This window comes from Astatotilapia calliptera, chromosome 17, assembly GCF_900246225.1.
Source record: "Astatotilapia calliptera chromosome 17, fAstCal1.2, whole genome shotgun sequence".
In the NCBI taxonomy this organism is placed as follows: Eukaryota; Metazoa; Chordata; class Actinopteri; order Cichliformes; family Cichlidae; genus Astatotilapia; species Astatotilapia calliptera.
This window is the reverse complement of record NC_039318.1, coordinates 28,948,676-28,964,435: the sequence shown is the minus strand read 5'-3', so window position 1 is coordinate 28,964,435 and position 15,760 is coordinate 28,948,676. Positions and strand designations below refer to the sequence as shown.

Sequence of the window (15,760 nt, the reverse complement as noted above, 5' to 3'; positions counted from 1 at the left end):
GGGGGAAAAGGTAGATGCTGCCACCTTGTGTCGTTCGTATTAATGTGCATCTGCCAATAGGAGAAGGAAAGGTTCAAACCTAGAGCAGTAGAGGGGACCAGGGGTGGGCAACTCCAGGCCTCGAGGGCCGGTGTCCCTGCAGGTTTTAGATGTGTCCTTGAACCAACACAGCTGATTTAAATGGCTAAATTAGCTCCTCAACATGTCTTGAAGTTCTTCAGAGGCCTGGTAACGAACTAATCATGTGATTCAGGTGTGTTGACCGAAGGTGAGCTCTAAAACCTGCAGGACACCGGCCCTCAGGGCCTGGAATTGCCCACCCCTGATGTAGACAATCAAAGAGAAAAGAAACACAGCATGAAAATGCAAAAAAAGAAAATAAATCTTTAATATTTGTCTTAATTACAAGATGTTATACAAGATTTTTTTTCCAAGAACCATTTGGATATACTGGACATCCCTGGGCAGCCATGTGCTGCTATGGAAAAGGGTTTGAATTCATATTTTATAAAATAACCTCCTTGCCTTTGTTGGGCAAATTAAACCTTGACTGTCCCTGAAATCTTTTTTCTCAAATATTTAGCTCTGGGTCGTTTGAACTTAATTGTTAAACTTATGTTCATATTAGTAATTTTAACCAAATTGTTTTCAATCCTTAATTCAGTCTGAAATCCAATCTTTAGCCCAGTCAATAAAAAGTGAAATTTCAAAACTATATCCATGGAAAATGGAATAAAGAAGGGGACTAAAGTAAATTACTCTTCTTTCGGTGCACCTGTTCAAATGCCAGCAAATCAGCCAAATAGCAACTCAGTACATTTAGGAATGTATCTGCTTAACTTTAAATTAAGCATCAGAATGAGGAAGAAATTAGATTTAAATGACTGAAGTTAAATTTGGATTTTCCCACACAACCAAAGCTAGGACTTACAGTGGTCAGAAAAAGAATATCCAGTTAGCAGCTGTTTGCTGGGGGCTTTAAATAAATTTCTAAGCCTGTAGGTGTTATTTCATACACTGACCTGTTTATTAAATGACATTAATAATTTGGGTGGTAGAAGCACAGTATTATTTTACACTAAAAATACAGAATCAAGACGCCAGAGTACTTCTCGCTGTTGAAAATGCCCACCTGTTTTTGTCTACCAGTGTGCCTGTTGCAATGCTAACACTTCGGGCACTAATGTTTGAAAAGTGTGCACATTTATTTTTTAGATCTTACTACTAACAAAAAAAGAAGAGAAAAAACAACACCATTTTAAATGCAAAGTAATATTTATTCTGTAAATCAGTGACACTGTGACATGTAAACAACATTTTTCTTTTTACCTTTATAAACCTGTTACTGCAGTACATGAGCTCAACATTGTGCTGTTATGTGTTCATACATTCAGGCAGTAAAAACCGAATTTTGCTTCAACTGTGTTCAAAAACACTAATCTACTGTTGCTCTTTGACTCAAACCCATCCGGCTAAAAACGGAAAGGTAAAACTGGAAATGATCACACTGATAAGCAAAGAAAGAAACTGTGGTTTCACAGCATCAAAGCCAAATGTCTAAACCTGCAGCAGTGCATAATATTTGCAAGGCACGAAGCTGAACCCAGCTCAACTTCTACATCTAGACAGCACTGCTCCACGTTTGCTATCGGCACTCGGTCGCTGAGAGTTTCAGACTCTGATAATAGATAAACTATTTTTGCGTCGCTCAATTTTGAGTTCTCGTAGCACATTCAGAAAAGTCTTTGTAGTGTTGCATGATTTAACATCAATGTTGAAATATTATTACACCACAAAATCCTCTATCCTCTAGTATTTCTTTCATATTACAGCTTCTAAGATCCTGAAAGAAAACTTTACTTAAGATATAAGCACAGCAGATGTATTTTAACCAGATCCTCTGATCTGTAAAATTGTACCCGCAGAGAATTTTTCTCTCGTTCGGTGTAAAGCAGTGTGCACACCACGAAATTTCAATCACAATAATGCACACTAGAATGCAAGTTAGCATTTCACAAATACTGAGCTGCACAAAATAAGATTACTTGTTTGGCAATACAAAAAGTTTTTGGTGTTTTTAATACAGTTCAAATTTTAAAAATCTAGTTGTCTAAATTTGTTTGATATACTTTTACCATGTTTCATTTGCCACACTGACTACTACACAGAACCAAGTACAGATTCCAGGATCAAGTAAATCTTATGCCTTTTGCTTATTTATGAACCATGAGAAGAACAGCTCCTGTAGGTAGTACTGCCTACCAATGACCATGTGATGGCAGTGCAACATTCAATATTGTGGCCTAGTTTTGATTTCTAGTTGATACAGGCTGCATATACATATGCAATTATCACAACTTTTTTTTTTAAACTGGGATTCTGCATGTTATGAATTTACTGCACTTTGTTACAGACAAATCCATAGAAACGGGCCACAAAAACACTGCACATCAGTCGAAGACGTCTTCGTCCTGTGCAGATATAAGGCGAGACTCCCCATGATGCAAAGTGAAGAAACAATCTGGTTTCAGTCCCTTCTGTTCCAAAGCCTCTCTGAGTCGAAGAGGTGGATCGAGGTAATACTGCATGACAAGAGAAAACATGCATGTTAAGATATTGTTCGAGCAGCTACTCCAACACATTCAGTTTTTGTTTAGTTCTGCAGATTTTTCAGTGATTATTACATTTATATCACTTCGATTTCAACAGAGGCTGCATTAAACTGGGACGGCTGCAGGAATACTCATGCAGCTCAACAATGAAACCTTTGTTTTACTGTGTTGCCAGAACATAATAGTGTCACAACACTATATCTAAACAACGAGCTCTTGCATTGATATGGCACTCACAGAGTAGCTCTTAGGTCTATTGCAACCTCAAATACTAACTGCCTTCGATTACAAAAAAATTGGAATGCTCTGTAAAATGTAAATAAAAAGAGAATGATGATTTGCAAATCTCATAAACCTGTGCTTTCCACAAGATAAACTTGTGGAAAGTTTATCTTGTGGATAAAATGACTGGGTAATGAGTAGACCAGCTTTGGGAGAGAAATGCTGTCTCATTATTCTAATCTGACTCTGTCCATTTTAAATGAGCTATAGCCTGTTGAAGATCTTATGCCTGTTCCTATACGGCTACTTCTTTTCATGATGTAGATTTAGCCCACATTTGTGCATAACATGGTAAACTGTACTCACTGAGTGGTTTCAGGAAGTGTTCCTGAGACAATGCTTTGATTTTTCATGACAGAATCATGCAAATTGTAATGCAGTTACACCTGTGGGCTCAACGTTTTTAGGACATTACTGATTTTTAACCTTGGCCCTTGCACACAGATTTCTCCAGATTATCTGAATTCTGTAGATGATATGTACTATTTAAAGTCTTTTTAAGTCAATTTTAGAATTTTTTAAATAATTTACAAATGCAGTTTTTTTTTGTTTTTTTTTTCAGGGTGGTTAAGATCACTTTGAAGAAACCCTCTTTTTATGCCAAATCATGTTAGTGACCCATTGCCAATAACACTAATTAGCTGTAAAGTGTTCCTCCAGCTGTTTCTCTTTAGTCTCACTTAGTTTATCAATCTTTTGTTGCCTCCATCCCAAATTTTTTTGAGATGTGCTGCTCCCATCAAATTCAAAATGAGCCAATATCTTTCAGGAAATGGTAAAATGTCTCTAATCATTTGATGCTTTTTTTATGTTTCATTATCAATCAAATATGGGTTTGAGATCTGAAAATCACTGCATTCTGTTTTTATTTACATTTCATACAGCGCCTCAACAATTTTGGAAGTGAGGTTGTATAATAGTAACAAAATACTAAATTGAATGCTACTGAAATACCTTGCATTATGTAACCTTTGTTGTAAAAAAAAAAAAAAAAATAGAAACACCAGTCAGTCAACCTGTCAACTAACTTGTTTCAAAATGATTATATCCTCATGAGAACAGAGGAAAAAAGAATCTTCCCATTAATTTTGTGTGATTTCCTTCCTTTTTGTAGCTAAAAGGGGACCCAAACACATGACGTATCATTGGAAAGCCCAGGATGTCCTCTATTTAGTACACCAGGACTTAGTAGGGTAGCTCAAATAAGTCAAAAGATATAGAGCAAAAACACATGTGAACATTAAGCATGACCAAAGCACAAATATAAACATGTGTTTGCTTGTTAAAGAAATGGGGTTAGAGGGGGGAAAAAAGACTAGGGGAGGCTCACAACTCAGATGTGTCTGTTACAACAGTAACGCAGGAGTGATCACTGGAAGTTAATCTTGGGAAGATAGTGAGATATGGACAAAATCAAAATTTTGATGAGAAAGAGGTATGCATTGAGTAATGGAAATAGCATCATGACTTTAAATCCCTATAACCAATGTTTTAAAGCAAAGTTGAAGTATTCATGGTGGCAATGCCATGGTGACAATAAGAATCTTTAAATTCACTGTGCAGTAGTCCAGTGAATAGTCAATAGTTCAACATAAAACCACAAACTTAATAAACACATTGAGCCGGTAAGTGGATTCTGATGCTACAGAATTGATTATTCCATCTTTGCAAATCTCAGGCATTAGAGGGCCATTGATCTTCTATTCCAACTCTTTCAAAGAAGGCAAATCATCTAGGTTTTAAATATTTATTTAAAGAATATATAAGGGATCCATAACTAAATAAATGTATTTGTGTGGCATTACCTCATACGCGAGGGCAAAGGTGCCCCAGTGAATGGCCACCGACTGTCTGGCCTGAAGGTCCTCGTGAATCTGAACGGCCTCCTCTGGATCTACATGCTGTCCTTTCATCACGTCTCTGAAAAACCAAGTAATATTCAAGTAGTCTTTGATATCTGTTTTTGTTACAATAGGCACAGCATTATGGAAAAATGAATAGCTTAGAGGTAGAGTTAACTGCAATTAACTCTACCTACCGACTTTATTGTTGAAACATGAATGTGCCTCTAGAACAGAGTAAATAAAAACTGAATCTACAGTGCCATCATTTTCCCACATATGTTTACTTATTTAGAAAACTATTTATTTTTTTGTAATTGTGACAAAGTACTGTCTGTAGAAATGTTAAAATAATCATTAGACGTGTTCCGAATGTACATTACAAAAGCAAATTCAGTGGCCAAACATTAGATTGTAAGGATGTTCTTAATAAAGTGCACATGTGTATTACCTGGGCAGGTATGCTCCGATAGGGATTGCTGCAAGGTCAAATGGTCCAAAGCGTCGTCCTATTTCCGCAAAGGAAGAACAGTAGCCAGTGTCGCCAGCAAAGAAGAAACGATGGTCTGGACCCAAAACGGTCCAGCTGCTCCATAAAGACTGGAAAAAATGTTTTTAAAAAAAAGACCTGAATTTTATCAATTTTATCTGTTTTGAATTCAAGATAAAGATTTAAACAGAATTTGTTGTCCTATAAAAATGACAAAGTTCTGCTGTTGGCTTGTTTAGGGTCATGGCACTTCACTAAATCTTATTAAACAATTAAGCAATAATGTGCATATTGTTGTTGTTATTATCTTACTTTGTTATCATCCCATGCTGTGCGTTTGCTCCAGTGCTGTGAGGGTGTGCAAACAAACGTGACATCATCATGACCTGGGACACAGTTCTCCTCCCACCAGTCCAGCTCCATCACATTCTCACAGCCCATCTTCATCAGCCAGTCCATCAAACCCATTGGCACGAACCTGACACACACAATGCAAAAAGGTACATGTAATTTCTAATAAAGGGCACACTGTTTGACAGTGGGAAGTGAACATATGACATGAATGGAAATAATATTGTGAACCACTGATCCACCTCACGTACCAGCGTAGCTCTCCTCCGAAGCGAGCATTAAGACTGGCCACAGATCCAGCATCCAGATGATCGTAATGAGAGTGACTGATGACCACTGCATCAATCCTAGGAAGCTGTTGGCAGGAAAGTAAAAGAAGAACCTTAAAGGTGGAGGAATAAATAAAAAATTTTAACAAACAAAAATATATGTATGTATATATAGGAACCTGCTCCACAGTGCAAGGAGGACCTCTGAATCTTTTGGGTCCCATATATTGGATCGGCGATGCCCTCTGACTGAAGATTGGATCTGTCAGAACATTCACCCCATCGATTTCAACCAGAACTGTGGCATGGCCCAGCCATGTGACTCTCAGTCCTGGACCAGAGCCAGAGAGGTTTGGGTTCTGCACAAAGTATGGCTCCATCACAGGGAGCTCACGATCCAGGGCCTTTAGAGACAGAGAGACGAGGGAGAGGAACAGGCCATCCATAGTTTAAAAAATAAATAAATAACAGACAAAGTAAGATGTAAGAAGGGATGAAACAGATGGGTGCAGGAGGGGCAAATTATTTAATGCTGAAGGCCACCTTTGCTATAACTGTACTTTACACCTATGAATTTGCTAGTAGTTGGTAAGCACACCCATTTTTAAAAGTTTGAATATAGCAACAAACAGAGTCTGTGCTAATAACGGGTTAACCTTTTTTCTGTTGCAGTGTGAAAGCAGCTTGTTAAGCCCTCACTGAGCTCAGCAGGTTTTCCAATAAGACCTATAAATAGTGTGTGTGTGAGATGAAATCGGCCAGTGATTCTTAGTAAAGATGTATTTGTCCTGAACTCATTTCCAAGGAGGCAAAATTTTGCCAACAGCTGTTTTCTATATAAACTTGAGACCTGCACATTTAAAAATTGATTAGTGACGCTTCACTGCGACTTGGATTAAAACCAACAGCTAATAGTAAACTGGTGATTATAAGTAAGTGATTACCTACCTCTTTACTAGAAGGTACATTGCTGTTATCTTTTTCTAAGAACAGGAACCTGAACAGCATCGAGTAGGAAGGAAAGCGCCACGTTGGCCAGGGGTTAGCCCAGCGGCCATGTTTGTCCCGACACGACTTTGTCACTTCTTCCTGCAAAAAAAGTAAATAATAGCATATTTGCTATGTTAGCAAGTCATTTTGGAATCTACAGTTGTATAAAATATACAAGTTTATTTTTCACAGGAAAGTCACAAAGTGCCTGATGCCTAAAGAAGAAACATTAAATAAAACCAAAACAACAAAACGGACACATAAACAAGACAAAGTCAGACACAAAGACCCCAAAGCCTGACTTTACCCATTTTTAAAAGCCCCATCTGAAGCAATAAAACAACTTATTCCAAAGTTTTGGAGCAAAAAGATGCCCCTTAGATAAAATAAACAAGTTCCACTCCTGACATAACAACCTAAAGAAAGGGAACTATTCAACATTACCCCAAGGTTACATAAGCTAGATTTAACAGAACGAACAAACCTACTGCCTTGTTTGAACCTTGGGATTGCGCTATCTGGGACAATGGTAAGAGTCTCTTTCATCAGAAATGAAATGTAGAAATTGTTATTTAACTAAAACTTGGAAATCAAACAGTTTGTAGAAATGTTTTTATAAATTAGATATTATCTTTTCAAGAGTTAACATCTACAAGCTAAACAGGATAGTTCCAAAAATGATCCCTGTGGAACACCACAGAACGAGGGAGGTTTTTCTGACATGATTAATAACAACAGAAAAACTTCTCTTTCTGTGAGATGAGATTTAAAGCATGCTAATGTAGATACAGACACAGCAACCACCTGATATAACCAATTTAAGAACACTGTGTGATCCATGACATTAAAAGCTGAACTCGGATGTAACAAAACACAACATGCGGAACTAGAGAGGAGGACTTCACAGAACGAAGAAGCTCTGAGGTGAAACTGAAGCCTCATGATTTGGGTTTTATTAGATAGCAGGGTGACAGTAATAGAGGGTCTTACCTCCAGTCGGTAGTCCAGGCGGAAGCTTTTGCGGGAGGAGCTGCTCTTCCTTGGAGTCCGAGCATCCACCTCTCCACCCTCAGCACCTCTAGGCTCGCCACCATCCTGAACAATGAGTACACATAGAAACTATAGTAAACTTGAATTCTTCTAAACATTTTTAAGAATTGAAAATAAACATTTAACATACAAGAACGTATTGAGAAAACATGAAAAAAATAATATCAGTGCTTTTATTAAATTCTGCAAATTCTTCTGGCGTCAAAGACTGACACATACATCAGGATTACACAACAGTTTTAAAAACACTAAGAAGTCCCTTTAACGGTTATCATGAGTTAATGACCTGAGCAGTAATTGCAAAGCCTTTTCAAAGCACCTATTTTAACATGTAATTACATTTGGCAGGTCAAAAGAAAAAGCACAGGTGTGTTTCGGAATGGGAATTAAAAACCGGTTTTCAAAGTTTACCAGGGCTGGCCTTTTTTTCCCCTCAACAGTTGGACACTGAAAAACAAATGGATCAAACTCATAGCAGTGTTGCTTCTGCACTCCTCAGTCTCTTTTTTCCCTTGCTCTGCTTCCACACTGTGTTCACAATCAGATAATAATACAGCTACACTGAAGATCTATGTAGGATTTCATTTGGTTCCCCACACAGAAAATTACTAAAGACTGAAATCCCTAGGGTGACTGGGCCTTCGGGATAGGGTGAGGGCCTCAGACATGTGGAGCGATCTCAGAGTAGAGATGCTGCTCCTGCATGTCAAAAGGACCCAGCTGAGGTGGTTCTGGCACCTCCTGGGCAAGCCCAACTGGGTGGAGACCCCAAAGTAGACCCTGAACCCTCTGGAGAGATCATATATCTCATCTGGCCTGGGAGAGCGCCTTGGGATACCCCAGGAGGAAGTGGAAAGTCTGGTTAAGGAGAAGGACATCTAGAATACACTGCGCAAGCTAATACCTGCTGCCACCGCAACCCAACTTTGGACAAGCGGAGGATGGATGGATGGATGTGAGAATACCAACGCTTTCAACAAAATCTTATCAATATTCACCTCCAGCTAAAAAACTAAAGCAAATATGCAACCAAATTTGCAGTGCTACCAAGCAGAACTTTGTAAACATGTGCCACCTTTTTCCATTATATTCAACAGAAGGCAGATGTCTTTTGTTGTGATGGTGCTGTATTAAGAGGATTATAGGCAAGAGGAAAAACATTTATATTTCATTTTGCGGTGAACTTTCCATTTAAACCACGGCGCCATCTAATTGCAGCTGATAATGTGCATTACCTCCACCAGGCCTTTTCTCTCCTCGAGCTCAGCTCTGTCTGAAGATGACGGCTTCTCCATGGCTTCAGCGCCCCGACCACACCTAGCACTGACACACAAACACAGTATTAACTTCACAACAGTGCTGCAAAGTCCTGCACAGCGAGCAGAACCACAATTATACCAGAAGACAATGAGAACAAAGACATTACATAAACACAACTGCAACCAAGTTATAGCCTGGCCCCTTTCACTGATAGAACTGTACTGATAACAGAACACACAAACAGCAGACAGTTAAACTGCAACACTTTGCATAAGACAAAAAGATGATAATCAGGCACAGTGACATCAGCTTTACTGTATTCAAATAAAACTATTATCTGACGTGACATTTAAATGCTTCCACTGTGTATTAAATTCAGTTGTTCAAACCTTGCCACCGCTTTTATAATTAAGGACTTGCTGGCAGGAAGAAGTGTGTTGACAGCTTTTTTCTCTTGAGTAACAGCGATTGAGAAGTAACTGATGTTCTGACACACACAAATCTAAAGACATTTGCACTGTAATTCCACTGTTTACCACATTAAAGCTTAACAGCGTGCAAGAACTCATGGGTACCTTAAACTGCAATTTTTTTTGGGTGAATGTCTCCTTCAAACACGGTGGTGCAGAATTAAACTTTAAATGGAGTTTGCCTTGCATTCAAACAGGACTGGGTGTGTGACCGGAGTGAATAATGATTTCATCAGATAAAGAAGCATATATTTATGAAGGCACTTAGACGAGAGAAAGCCAAGAAGTCTAATCACAGCCCTTCCTTATCCTGCTATTATCCACAACTATCAGAGTTTGGAATACACCCTCACTATCATGCACTCAGCAATGCTTCCTTCATGGATCCTCTTATGCAAAGAGAAATAATCAGAATCAGAGAAACTTTATTAATCCCAGAGGGAAGTGGAGTAAATAAACCACTACATCTAATGCAGTTATGAAACAAAAAAACCAAAGTGCACTTGCTCTCTGTGGGGAAATCCACACATTAAACCATGCCATGCTGATGATGCACTTGGCCTCATGAATGGAACTTACACACACACCAGGTTAACAATGGGGCTCTGTGGATGACAATCAAAATAGGTCTTTGCATCTAGCCAGCATGCCTGCCATGGTTGTATAAACAACAAACAACCTCGAGTCAGGTTTTTCCTGAATTCAAGAGAAATATCACTTTACTATTGAATAAACGCACATGTGAGCTTTAAAAACTGGACAGCACATGCTAGAAATAACCTTGACACAAGTTCGAAATAGACTTAATCATATATACTGCTGTGAAATTAATTAAGAATTCATGAAAGGAAATAATTATGAACATGACAACAGCTGCCAACTGATCGAGTTTAACCAGCACATTATGACATTTATCCGTTTCCTGTTGCAAAGGTGTCAAACACGCGAAAAGGATGGCAAACTGCAAACCACTACTGACAAACTAAACCATTATATCCTCACCAAGCGTAAGAAGGAAATACTGCACACTGTATTTTACCGAGAACTCGCCTAGCAAGTGTGTTCAAAAGGAAAACAATGACTCTAGGAACAGGCCACCATAGCATTATCGTATACCACAAGCGTCGTCTAACGTCAGGTTCTAGCACCTACCTTCCCGAAAACTTGAACTCAGAATACCACCAGTGCTTTCCTTAGCGAGGAGACATGTTCTCTGCATAAACGTTAGCTTCTGACTGTTTTAATGAGCAGCATTTATGAGGAGCTGCACGCATTTTGCAGCACAGTTTACATCACTGCAGCATTACCCCGGAGGGACTATCGACAGGAAACGTTAAGCCGGCTGTTAGCAGGACGTCGTTCAAAGAAAAAATGTGAAGTTCTTAATGCAGCAGGACGGTTACGGACCATATCTCGGTACCAGCTCGGCTTCTCTGACGTCGGTGCGAAAAACCCTTTGATCACGTGACGCGACAAACTCTCGCCACGGCTGTGGGATATTTTATGAAGGAGAAAACCGCTGTAACGAACTATATTATTAACCCTCTGATGCATGAATTATGAAAGCCTTGGTCAAGATTTTTTTTCTTAAGTGCTTTTATTCTTCTCAGGACATGAAAAAAAATGTTTAACTCTTTTTTTTTCAAAAATATGTTTTTTTTATAAAGTTATAAACTTGTCCACTCCAGTGGACTACATGCGCCTGAGCACTTAGCATGAAATACTATGAATTTACTGTAAAAATTAATTACCTTGTGTTCTATTGTAAATATACAAACACTTGTTTGCTTGTATCCTTTGAAAAACATCTCAGCAATTTTTTTTGGAACTTTCAACTCATAAGGCCCCAATGTTTAGACGTAAATAACAAAACCAATCAACAGTCCTAGCTATGAATCCTACACCTGAATATGGCAAACTATCTCCAACAAGAGAAACATTTTTGAGTCTACACAGTTCTATAACGATGCAGGACAGTATTACCAAGCCCTTAGTAGCATGCTGGAAGAAAACACAAACTGACATCTTAGTCTCTGCATCTCCAAACAGTTCTATGTTCATCACACCTAGGCTGTGCGAAAGTTTGCAACGCATCCAGGGCACAATGGCACACAGCATTGCATGCAGATGTATTTGGTCTTCCGTGTGCACACAACATCATGGCACCTGTTTGCATTTTTCACCTCGGTCAGTTGGGGCCAGTGATATCCTGTGGCAAACCTGACCTCACAGGCTACTTTGGTGACTGCTCTCCACTTCACGGGTTGTGGGGTCCCACTAAGTCTTCCTCTTTTGCATTGCTGGAGGGAGAATCTCTTCTCTTGTTACTGACAGTTCTTTCCCATACAAGTTGGTGTTGTATGTTATATTATCAATTAGATCTGCTGGAAACAGATGTCTGAAGAAATCTATGGGATCCTTCCCCTCCACATTCAATTTCCACTCTCCTAGAAAAGGAGGCAAGTCTCCAACCAAGTCATTGTCTTGGACTTTCCAAATATTTTTGCGGGCTTGAGTATGGTCAGGTGCCATGTACCCATCTCCCACAGCTCCCTGATCATACTGACCTTCCTCTTCATCCTGCCCCTCATCGTTCTCACTTTCTGCATCCTGACTGTCTGTGTCTTCATCATCCGTAGTTCCTATGTCTCTGTTCTGCTCTGGCAGCCACTCTCATCATCACTGGACTTATCACTGAACTCCTCATCACTGCACTCATCAATGAAATCATCATCACTGGAGCTGGATGGAATTTCCTGGACTATTCTGTACGCTGCCTTATTCTTTGCTGCATTTGAAGTCTACAAAATATGATAAAATAATTATTATAGTAACTCAAACTACAGCTGATCTGCACAGAAATATACATTTTAAATGAGTAGCTTATAAATGTAACAATTATATGCTTACTTATAACCAAAACAGTCCCAAAAAACAGTGAGACAATTTATGACTTATGTTAAAAAAATATAGTGGGTAATGCATGATGTCCGCTACAGTGGACACATGGTTAATTGTAGTTTTCTACATATTAGACATAACAATTTCTTATTCCAAACAGATAATATCCTTCCCTAGATGTTACTGCATATCATCATATTTTTTTTACCTGTTGGGCTCTTTTAGCATAGAAGGATTGACAGGATATGCCAGCAGTGGTCGGCAGGGGTGACAGTTTGTCTGCCATCTTTGATTCAGAGGAAATTTACTTGCAGTTGCACTAACTGAACACTGAATTGACCTCAATGGAGCATGGCAGCAGAGAGCACTCTAGAGGCTAATATGCAGTTCCACCATAGAAACCAATGCATTAAAGAGATATGTACGTTTTAGTAGCCGTCCACTCCAGTGACCACTATGCATCAGAGGGTTAAAAAAGAAAAATATTTTTAAATCAGTATTTTAAACATTGATTCCACCGCCAATGTTACTAGTAATTATTATTATTATATTAATTATTATACCTCAGCCAAAACAAAAGTAATAAAATCATTCAATTTCAATACAATTTTATTTATTCAGCGCTAAATCAGAACAACAGTCGCCACAAGGTGCTTTATATTGTAAGGTGTAGCCCACAATAATACATACTCTTGTGTGTGTGCGTGAGTGCTATTTAGTTGTGTGATAGGTATATAGCTGCACAAAAAAAGGGAATATTCTCTACATTAAATTTTGTAACTTGAGTGATGCCGTCTTTAATTAAAGACACTGCTTTTCATTTGGGATTTTCCACAGTTGTAGCAGCAGTGCAGGAGCCCCAGCTGTCTCTGTGTCACTGGTTCTAGTTCATGTAAGATAACCGAGAATTTGAATATTTTTAAGATAGTATAACGAAGAAAGCGGTTTGAAATGACGACTGAGACCCGGACACAGCAGTGGACTATGTGACTGTAGGGTTCCCATGAGGACTGTTTAAAAGAGTCTTTGTGTAGTTTATATACGACTTAACTTACCTCGAGTTCCTCCACCTGATGGACACCTGAAGGGAATGTAACCCAAGGAAACCCACTAAATTCAGTCGCGTCTTAACCTTATTAAACTTACAACTACATACCAAACACAACAGTCCAGACTTGGACAACACTGTTTCCATTGCAGGCCCTTGTATCTGACCATAATTACTTGGCAGTTTTCGGAGAAAACAGCCAGAGGACACAAAGTTACGCACAGACGAGGTTTAGTGTCCGGACTGTGAGAACTTCCTGTTAGTTGCTTTCACTGACTTTCGGAAATCAGAATCTCGCTGATTTTAAACAAACTCGAGACCTTTAAGATTATTTCAAACAATTTAATTTCAAATTGGTTTTGAAATTAAACTTTGGATCTGCTCATCTGAAAATGCATTAACTAAAAACCCAATTGTGGCTGAATGAATTAAAAATGTATTTAGTGTTGTTCTTGTTTTGGTTTTTTTTGCCATAATCTAAAAATTAGTTGGTGTAGAAACTATAAATAATAGTTACACTTCATTTACTGCATTACTTGACAATCCTAAAAGCTGAATCCCTGAATATGGATTGTACAACATAGCACTGGTCACCAAATAAATTGTAATCTTAGATAGACAAACTACAGTTTTTAAATGATGAATTGATTTATTAAAGGAAAAGCTATCCAGACCTACAGAATATGTCGAAAAGTAACTGTCCTACTTGTTAAATCATGAATAAAATGTAATTAACCACAATGTTGAAAAACTAGTTGCAGTTGCCTGATTACTGCCAGACCAGGTGAATTACTAAACACTCAAAACTGTCTGACAAAGCAAAGATTCTCAAAAAGAAACACATCATGCCGATCTAAAGAAACTCAAGAATAGATGATTCTGATGGATGTCAAAAAGTCATTGACATCCATCATTCTGAAAAAGGTTACAAAGCCATTTCTAAGGCTTTGGCACTCTAGTGAACCACAGTGAGAGTCATAATCCACATACAGAGAAAACTTGGAACAGTGGTGAACCTTCCCTGGAGTGGCTGACCCACCAAAATTACCCCAAAAGTAGATCCAGGATGTCACAAAAGAAGCCAGGTCAGAGTTCATAATTCAACTACAAGAAAAAGACTGGGAAAAAATGGCAACCAATTTGTGCCCTGAAGCTGAAACACTGTTGGGTTATGTAGCAGGACAGTGAACCAAAAACATAACAGCAAGTCTACCTTTGAATGATTAAAAAAAAGAAAAGAAAAAAGAACGACCTAGTTTAAGTCCAGACTTCAATCCAGTTGAGATTATTTGGTATATTACTTGGATGACCTTATGTTCCAAACCCACCAGTGTGCCTGAATTAAAACAATTCTGCAAAGAAGAGTGGATCATGATTCCTCCACAGTGATCAGCGCCAGTTATCACAAATGCTGAGTTGCAGTCCTTGTTGCCAAGGTTGGCACAATCCGTTATTAGGGTTAGGTATAACTACTTTCTCCACAAAGGGCCAAGGAGGATTGGAGAGCTTATCTCTCCCCCTTAATAAATGAAATCCTTTATTTAAAAACTGCCGTTTGTATTTACTTGGATTTTTTCTGTCTAATATTAGAATTAAATTATGACCAGAAATATGTAACAAATATGCAAAACAAACAAACAAGAAAAAACAGGAGGGGGGCAAATACTTTTTTTCACAGCAGGTCACCTTCTTTATATTGAGAAAAAAAAGTATCCTAATGTTTATGAGCCGATTGTTAAAAATATTTACATAAAACACGAGGAAGCTAGTACTAAAGGACAAGCTATTCACACTGAAAGTCGTGTGTGACTAGTGCAAAAATGTTTGTCCTAATTGACACAGTAATAGTGACCTTATATCAGGATGACTGAACAAGACTGGCTTCAAAATCAAACCAGAGAAATGACAGCTTTGTGTTTCATCATTCTCCCTCACTGGTTTGATCATGTTTGGGGAGAACAAAAAAAAGATGCAGATGCATAGAACCAAAAGCAGACTTGATTTAGCTACAAGAAAAAAGGCTCACAACACTTTGTGATTTCTGACTCTTTAGAGTGTTGCAATAAAAAAACAAAACTAGAGCATTTGTATGTTTAGAAGAGTTTTTGTGGCCGACTACATTTTTAAAGCACTTTCCTACCAACTCAAAACATATTTACATGTTTAAGATTCCCTTGGACGCTCAACAAAAATAAA

General features: G+C 38.4%; 1 protein-coding gene and 1 long non-coding RNA gene across 7 annotated transcripts; one reads left to right on the top strand and one right to left on the bottom strand.

Annotated features, from left to right (window-relative positions):
• Positions 1–1,256: 1,256 nt before the first annotated feature.
• On the bottom strand, positions 1,257–13,897 carry napepld (N-acyl phosphatidylethanolamine phospholipase D). 6 transcript variants are annotated; one of them, XM_026147652.1, is made up of 10 exons: positions 13,572–13,897; positions 9,121–9,208; positions 7,826–7,930; positions 6,794–6,934; positions 6,025–6,249; positions 5,828–5,931; positions 5,538–5,703; positions 5,187–5,335; positions 4,700–4,814; positions 1,257–2,582 (listed from the first exon to the last, which is right to left on the bottom strand). In XM_026147652.1, the coding sequence occupies exons 1-10, from the start codon at positions 13,709–13,711 to the stop codon at positions 2,451–2,453; spliced, it is 1,365 nt and encodes a 454-aa protein (XP_026003437.1). In that variant the 5' UTR covers positions 13,712–13,897; the 3' UTR covers positions 1,257–2,450. The 6 variants fall into 6 exon arrangements, with proteins under 6 accessions (XP_026003437.1, XP_026003438.1, XP_026003439.1 ...); XM_026147653.1 differs by having other exon boundaries at positions 13,673–13,896; XM_026147654.1 differs by lacking the exon at positions 13,572–13,897 and adding an exon at positions 12,725–12,961.
• On the top strand, positions 2,516–5,514 carry LOC113009387 (uncharacterized). Its single transcript, XR_003270171.1, has 2 exons — positions 2,516–2,576; positions 5,195–5,514. It is a non-coding gene; the product is annotated as an uncharacterized LOC113009387 (long non-coding RNA).
• Positions 13,898–15,760: the final 1,863 nt, after the last annotated feature.